Source organism: Anas platyrhynchos, chromosome 3 (assembly GCF_047663525.1).
Source record: "Anas platyrhynchos isolate ZD024472 breed Pekin duck chromosome 3, IASCAAS_PekinDuck_T2T, whole genome shotgun sequence".
Lineage (NCBI taxonomy): Eukaryota > Metazoa > Chordata > Aves > Anseriformes > Anatidae > Anas > Anas platyrhynchos.
Genome location: NC_092589.1, coordinates 73,789,815 through 73,797,723, shown reverse-complemented (window position 1 = coordinate 73,797,723; position 7,909 = coordinate 73,789,815). Strand labels below are relative to the sequence as shown.

The window sequence follows — 7,909 nt, the reverse complement described above, 5'->3', positions numbered from 1 at the left end:
CCAGTTTTACATTCATTTTGCATACTTGATAACAGCAAGCCTGACACCTCTTTCTCAAGCATTTCTCTCATCAGTGTAATATTTGGCTAGAAAGACTTTCAAATACACCTAGTGTTGTTTTTGTTATGTTTTTAATTCTTTACTGCATTTTGCAAATGAAAAATGGAGTTAAAGGTGTCAAGTGTATAAGCTGTTTAATTTAAACCTGGTCTCCATACTTTATTTTCACCATCTGACACTGCTCATGTCTTCTGATGTTTTACAAGTTTTTCCTGCATGATATGCACTTCAGAAGTACTTTGAAAAATACCATCATCTCATTTAGAACATTTTCAAATTTTATTTGCAACTACTGCAATTACAAAGAATATATCAATGTAAATTTGCATTTAAAGTGACATCCCTTTTTAATAAACAAGGTCACAAATTAGTGCACAGCTGATCTGGCTTTGGGTGATTTTCATAGGATGGAAATTTCTTGGCACGACAACTTGCCCCACGTCTTACAGCATCACATTTCCATAGCTGAGAAGAAGAATCTGTCTGTGGATTTTGACAAGTCACACCATAAACCAACAGCCTTGATTCTCTCTTCCCTGAACTTATTGCCCAATCAGACTATTTTTTCCAAGCAGGGGTTGGGTAGAATCACTGCCTTGTTTACACACCTGAAGGAGACTGAAAATAGAAAAAGACCTCTAAGAGATGCACATTTACAAATGCAAACAGGCATCAAAATATCCACTTCATCGGTGGGAATTGAAAACTGATACAAAACGTGCACTCTTTGCACGTTGCATTTTACTTCTTAAAATGTTTCTGATCGTGTCAGGTAGATTCAGATTTAAGAATGCACTTCAGCTTTCAGCATGTACCTTTTACAAAGGTATTTAGCAAAAGCCACTAACTTTTCTAACACATGGTCCCAAAGTTGCTTTCAGTCATTTTGTTTATCAAAAGATTCAGATCTTCTGCTGATCTGGTGAAATAAAGGCTTAAAAATGTTTTAAGCCATTACTATTTCCTACGGCAGAGTCAAAAAAGTTTGATTTCCATAATAATCTTGGGCATTAAAAGGCAACAGTTCTAAAAAAGCAGCCCTCCAGAATATATGGAATGTGGCAATGGGTATGAAGTCAATATAGAGTAATCAAGTTAAGTAAAACAGATTTTTAAAGCTATGAATGATGTGAGCAGTATCACAGCAAAATATTGAAAGAATACCACAGAACCAAGTTTGAAAGTTGAGCAGATGTTGTTTCAACCAACAACGATTCATAACGTCAACTATACTGAAATGTCTTCTAAAATAAATTCCTAATGCAGAAAAAATTGTTTAAAGTTGGCTCCTAGCTAATAGTACCTTTTATTTAAATTTGACCCTAAACTGATCAGACAATATATAGCCCACACTTTCAGACATTTATAATAAAAAAGCTTTTATTTTCAATTGAAACAAATGCACCATCCTGCACTTGAAGGCTATAATGAGCCATAAGCATATTCCAAGGTTGTATCAATGGCAACAGATTTGTTTCACCTCCACTGAGAAGTTACATAATGCACTCTTAATTCGTAAAGAAAAATTAAACTCAGCCTTCTCAAAGTTTCTGTACTGTGTTTCTCGATTATTGTACAGTTCCACAGTCAGACCAAGAGTTTGCAGTGTGTGCAGATATTGTAGTCAATTAACAGTATTGTTTAATCATCATCTTCTTCCTCTTCTTCCTCCTCCTCAAAACTGTCTTCAAAGCCCTCGCTGTCTTCCTGGTCCTCATCACCTTCTATTGCTGTATCCCATTGAGGATGATTTTCTGGCACTGGTTTTGCTTCATGAACTTCCAGCTGTAATTGGGTGAAGAGAAAGAAAGGAAGAAAAGAGGAGAAAAGAGTTACAAAAAATACACACCCATTCGAGAAAACAAAACAAAACCAAAAAGGACATGCCACACAAAACTGACAGTTAAAATTCTGCTTCCAGAAATATGGCACGTTCCCATTAACTAGATGTTTTTAGGACTAAGAGAAATTGCATGGCAGAGCTCAATATACAAAGACAGAGCAAATTACACTGCAATTTTTTTTAAAAAAAGAAAACATAGATTAAAAAATGCACACACTGGAAAGCATCGCAACCTTTAGTCCCATTTAAATCCATCATAAAACCGCTACTACTGAGATTAGGCAGAACCCACTTGAAAGCCACTCTTTGCAACTATTTTAAAATTAGGACATCTTGAATTCTTGTAGATAACGAGGCTTTGAGGATTTTAATAGCTATATGAAGTACTTTTTAATATAATACAAAAACACAATACATTCATCACCTTCAATGGTTTAGACTGGTCCAAACCCATATATGAATCTGATCTTAAATGAACTGAGTACTGATAGTTTCCAGGCTTGCCCGGTGCTGGGAATTTCAGCTCTACCTGCAAAAGAGAATTCACTCCATGAGTTCTTACACCTTTGAAATAACATATGAGAACAATGAACCAAGTACTTTAATGAGCAATAAATATAAATATATTATTACTGAATAATATAGATATTATTTTTAAAGTGACCTATGTTTGAGAATTCCTATATGATAGAGTATCTGCAGAAATACAAAGAATACCCAAGCACAATACCTTCCAAGAAAGATTAATATTCATAGTCACATTTTTTTCCTGATTTAGACCAAAGTAGCTTTACATTTTTTAGCATACAATTTCCTCCTGTTGTATGGTTCCTAACTCTAACCTGTGTGGATTTAGAAGAATATTTGGTCTGCTGAAAGTATTAGTTTACTGTTATTTGAAATGGAACATAAAATTTATTTTGAAAGAACAAAATACATCAAATCTACAGTTTTCAGAAACACAAAGAACACAGCTGAAAGGTTACAGTCTTGGAAAGGCTCAGATGAGCCAAGGCTAATGTTTTACAGAAAAAGAACACTTGGTATTTCTCACATGTTTGTATAACTTTAAGAATGATTATTCTGTATGAATATTGGTTTAATCAGCTTTTGATATCAGGAAAAAATTGTGATCTGGTAAGGAAGTTGAAAGGCTTAAATTATTTTTTCTTTTTTCCATTATTAACTTTCACGGTTAAAATTTGTTTCCCTTTTTAAGAGTCAAGTATGAAAAAAAAAATGAAATGAATTAAATGTATTTGCATACCATAATACACTTTAGGACAGCTTTGCAATAATGAAAAAGTACATTTTTCCACTACTTTACCTCTTCTTTATCTTTTAGTGTACAAACATGATATGGCATACATATTAGCGTATGATCCTTTCGATCAGCAATATATAACCACCACCATTCTTGTTTTTCCTTTCAAAAAATAAAAAGAATATTAAAAAACAGGAATGTTAAAGCCGCAAAGAGATATTTGTACTGTTTACAGCAGTTAATTATGATTCATTGGTCCTTATAATACAGATACAAGGGATTATTTTTTTTTTATATAATCCTTATTTTTGTATTAACAAAATAGATAGTATATGCCATGCACTGAAAGAAAACAGGTTATCACAAGTAACTGTTGGTCTCCAAAGGTTTCATTCATTCATAGCCAGCCCGATTTACTGTATCAACATGGAACCATTCTGAAGAACTGTGTACACTGAGGATTAATGAGCAAGTTCATGCGCATACAACATTCCCCAACTCCATCTAATACTACCCTAGGTTCTTTGACAGAAACCCAGCCTGAATGAAAAGGTCAGCATACACAGCAAAGCATGCTGAAAGACAAAGTACTCTTTCCAGTAAACCTCTGAGCCCCTTCCAAATTCCACAAGTGGGAATCAAATACTGTTAATGTATAGAATTTGTTAACGTATAGAATTTGAAGATTTTTTTATTAATTTTTTTTTAAATCTACTGAAATAGTAGACTAAAAAAAAATGTAGACTAGTCTAAAATCCTAATTGTTCTCTTTTTCTTCTTGAACACTTCTGAACCAGGGTTTGCTAACCTAAAATTTAAGTAACGCATGTAAAAAGTCACAAATGCTAAATAACTTTTTTCCTCCTTTAAAGTGACTAGTTGTTATGCTAAGGATATAGTAAGGATTATCACTATCTCACTGGAATATTCACCTAGCAAACTACAGATTTATAACATCAAAACACACACACCAGCATCCAAGAGACCCTGATCAGCACTGTTCAGTCCTACAGCTGAGAAGTACAAAATTAACTCAATGTGTTAACTGCAGTGTATGAAAGTACAAGCAACTGCATCACAGTAAAGCAACAGCATTTCTTCACGTTTAGAACAGACACCAAGAACAGAAAACACACCTATTCACATACAATTTAAGGCCAGAATTTGTAGAATCAAAAGTCCTTTTTGCAGCTACTCCAAGTGATTTTATTTATGAATAACTGTTCCATGTGATTACAAGGCATAAACTGTTTTAACAGAAAATACAATGTCAATCCCAAGGGGGTTCTTAAACAGTAGAAGCACTGTGTTCCACAGAAGTACTGAGGAACAAGAACTAAAGAAGGTAGAACCATTACAGACATGGCTACTTCCATTTTGAGCCTGTGAGGCCTCTAACCGTAACAGAAAAGATCATCTTCTGTACCAAGATGTTAGTTTTGACGTTGTGTGCTGACTTACTATATGCTGTGTATGTTTCCATCACACTTAATGGCAAGGAATCCTTTTTTTTTTTCTCTCTCCTTAGAGGAAAGTACAGAACTGTCAACTGAATTTTCACAAAAACTGGTAAAAATAACACCCAACCAAGTGGGGAAAGAAATACCATTCATTACTCTAGTGCTCAAAGAAATGTATGGAGTAAACTCTTTGGAAGTGAAGAACCTGAACGCAAAGTAATTTTTTATAGAAAGGACAACTGTGCAGGAGTGTCATTTTCCGCTCTCTTATTGGGTGGAATTTACAGTTTGTGCCTGTGAGAATCTGGCAAGCTAACAGGCAAATGGGCAAAGAGCCCTTTAACAGATGGGTGCAAGGTTTGGCATGCCAGGGAACCAGTATGTTCATGAAATTGGAATACCAGGGCTAGTTTCTACCTAAAAATGTCAAAACTACAATCTGTGCAGTTTCTGGATCTATGGTTGCGGAAGCAGAAGATAATTATTTAGGAACCTGCATAGATTAAAGATGCATCACTGGCAGAGTAATCAACTGCCTAAAAACTTTGATGAAAGCACATACTGGTCCTCAGGAGGCAGTCGCAATGAGGCTCAGCAACACTCAAACATCCATAAACCCTGGAAATATAAAGATTAATACAACACTTCATCCGTAACTCTGCATCTCTGAGCTGGCAACAATTGTGATTAAGTATACCATAAATCACAGAGGAAAAAATAAACCAGAGTTTTGTTCTTCAGTTTTTTTCCTTCAGATTCTGCAAATCAACTCTGAATATGCTCCAACTGCAGCTACATTCAACTTTTGGGAAATCAGTGCAGAGAAAACAGAAAATTTACAACTGCAATACCATGCATTTCCTTCAAGTTCAAATATTTGGTTCGGAGCTGTATTTCCTTTTTTTTAACCATGGTACCGCATTTTGATTTTATCATCAAATCTATCAACAGCTTTGTTACACACAGCAGCTTATTACTTGGGAGCATAAGCAAAGTCTCTGAAGGAACCTTTGGTGCAGTAAAAATAAAACCTAGTAGTTAGCACCCCTGTAGCACAGTGCATAGTATACGCTATTTGAGGTTAAATTGATGACCAAAGCCAGCTGCCTTTGCAGCAACAAGCAACAACTCTGCTGCGCATTTGACAAGATCTAAGGCAGCAAGACGAGCAAAATGCCAGTACAACTTTTTTTGTTATACTGGTACACAGTCAGAAGTTGCATTGAGAGATGAGAAGTTGCCTAACAATGTCAGGAAAATGCAGCATTACAATACTCGCATACAAAGCTAGATGTCATGAGGCAGCATGTTCTTCCCCATCTCAGTCACCTCCTTTAATCCAGAAAAGGAAGCATAAGCCTTGCTTCTGCTCCCTGTTACTGGAGCCAGCACAATGCAGGAGAAGACACCCTAGATTGCTTCCCTGCTGTCTGATTAGGAAGCTAAAAGGAACCCTCTGAACCACCGGCCCGGAAAGAAAGCATGGCCAAATATTCCTCCTTTCTGGTTCCAATCTGGTCATCTCCCACTGAGCTTTCTCACTTGCTCAGAACACAAAACCCACACTTTGAAAAATACCATCCTTTTCATGGTTGCATTGTTGTAATGGGTTTTCAGACACCTGCAAACTCATCAGCAGTTTGCATAAGTAACAACTGATAGAACTTGCAAAGCCACAGGCTGCTGTAGACACACCCCAACCTACCTACAGTACCGAGACACCCTTCTTAAATGCATCCTCTTCTTCTTTCTCCGACACCTCCTCACAGCTGACCTTATATTTTTAAGCTGTATAGAAAAGACTGCTCCATGATTGGCTTATGCCATTTTCCAGACTACGCTGTGGTACAAAGAAGCAGCTGTACTAACCCTCTCCATCTTCCACAGCTGCACCCTCCTTTGCCACCACGCTGTTGAGCTGGGACTAGAAGTCAAGCAGCAAGCCAGAACAACTGCTGATCTAAATGACTCCCCAAACTTTCCTGTCGTTTTTGTTAACACAGGAGGGGTCAAGACCTCCCCCTCTCAGCGAGCTAGAGAGCAGGTAATGCTCAACATCAACTCTTTCTTTAGAGCCAATGCTGTGCTTTCACATTCCACAGCACAAATGGAAGAAAGTACTATAAATTAGAGCCCTAAATCTGAAAGGTTTCATTCTAAATGTATCTGTATGCAGTAGATCAGCAGAAGAAAGCTTTAGCTTTGTTGCCATTGGAAAAAAAATGGCTTAAATTATATACAAATTTGCAAGTCTCTGGGAACTGGATAGAAAGAGGAAGAACGTATCAGCAGGTTTTATGAAACTGAGAAAATGTAAGAGGATTTTTAAGAGGACTTTAGAAAGCAAGACATTTTCAGGTAAAGATTACCAATTTCTTCAAGTATTAAAATATTTTTGAAGTCCAGTATTTACAGGAAAACTATATAAAGAGTGATTATTTTTTATTATATTAATTCTCATGTGTCACAACTATAAAGTTTTCTATTACTGACCTCAGGAAAAAAGAGACTGTAAACGGGATGTGTTATCTTCGACTTGGTTTCAAGAAGAGCTCGTTCCTTTCTCTGTATACTTTGCTGTAATTCTTGCCACTCCTGTCAAAGACAAATTTAAAGATTTACTGTGCACTAGCCATCTCTTGACTGAAAAAAGAAAAATGTTAGCCTATGAAAAAGATAGCTATGACAAGCTCTTACACTATACTGCACTATGTTTTATAAATGGGAAAGGCACACAAAGATTAAATTATACAGTACAATTAAAAGCCAAAAATATATATTTATATATCAAATAGTAAAGCTAATGAAACCACTAATGTAGGTATTCAAAAAAAAAAAAAAAAAACAGATCTGCAAGATCAGTCTGCAAATTCAGAACTCCCTACTATTGCATCACCTATAAACACTCGTCTAATCTGTAAGTGTCTTGATTAAAAGCTTTTTTCCCCGCCCAGTCAGAAGATTATTCTCACCCTGTATTGGACTTCCAGCTGCCTCTCTTAAGTCTTCCACTGTGGTGCAGAAGTCATCTACAACCACAGTGCTTCATTCTCAATTGCAACCTCTTAATCCCCAGTTTCAAATGACTGAGTAATCAACAGTAGACTTTTCATATTAAGCACATGTAACAGTTCCTCCAACTACTACATGCTTATAGTATGCATTATACAGTACAGAATAGCTACTGTATATAAAGGACAAAGTTCAAAGGAGAGGCGTTATGATAATCTGCAGCAGTTAGTAAACAAACTGAAAGAAACTCCCTGAAGTTAAGCTATTTTC

The 7,909-nt window shown here is 36.1% G+C and overlaps 1 protein-coding gene across 1 annotated transcript in view; it reads right to left on the bottom strand.

Moving 5' to 3' along the window:
• Nucleotides 1–317: 317 nt before the first annotated feature.
• Nucleotides 318–7,909, bottom strand: part of SEC63 (SEC63 homolog, protein translocation regulator) — a 53,790-nt gene continuing 46,198 nt past the window's right edge. The window contains exons 18-21 of the mRNA XM_038176249.2: nucleotides 7,121–7,222; nucleotides 3,231–3,329; nucleotides 2,328–2,432; nucleotides 318–1,845 (exon numbers count right to left, since the gene is read on the bottom strand). Of these exons, the coding sequence (XP_038032177.1) occupies nucleotides 1,702–1,845; nucleotides 2,328–2,432; nucleotides 3,231–3,329; nucleotides 7,121–7,222 (450 nt within the window). The 3' untranslated portion in view covers nucleotides 318–1,701. The remainder of the gene's footprint in view (nucleotides 1,846–2,327; nucleotides 2,433–3,230; nucleotides 3,330–7,120; nucleotides 7,223–7,909) is intronic.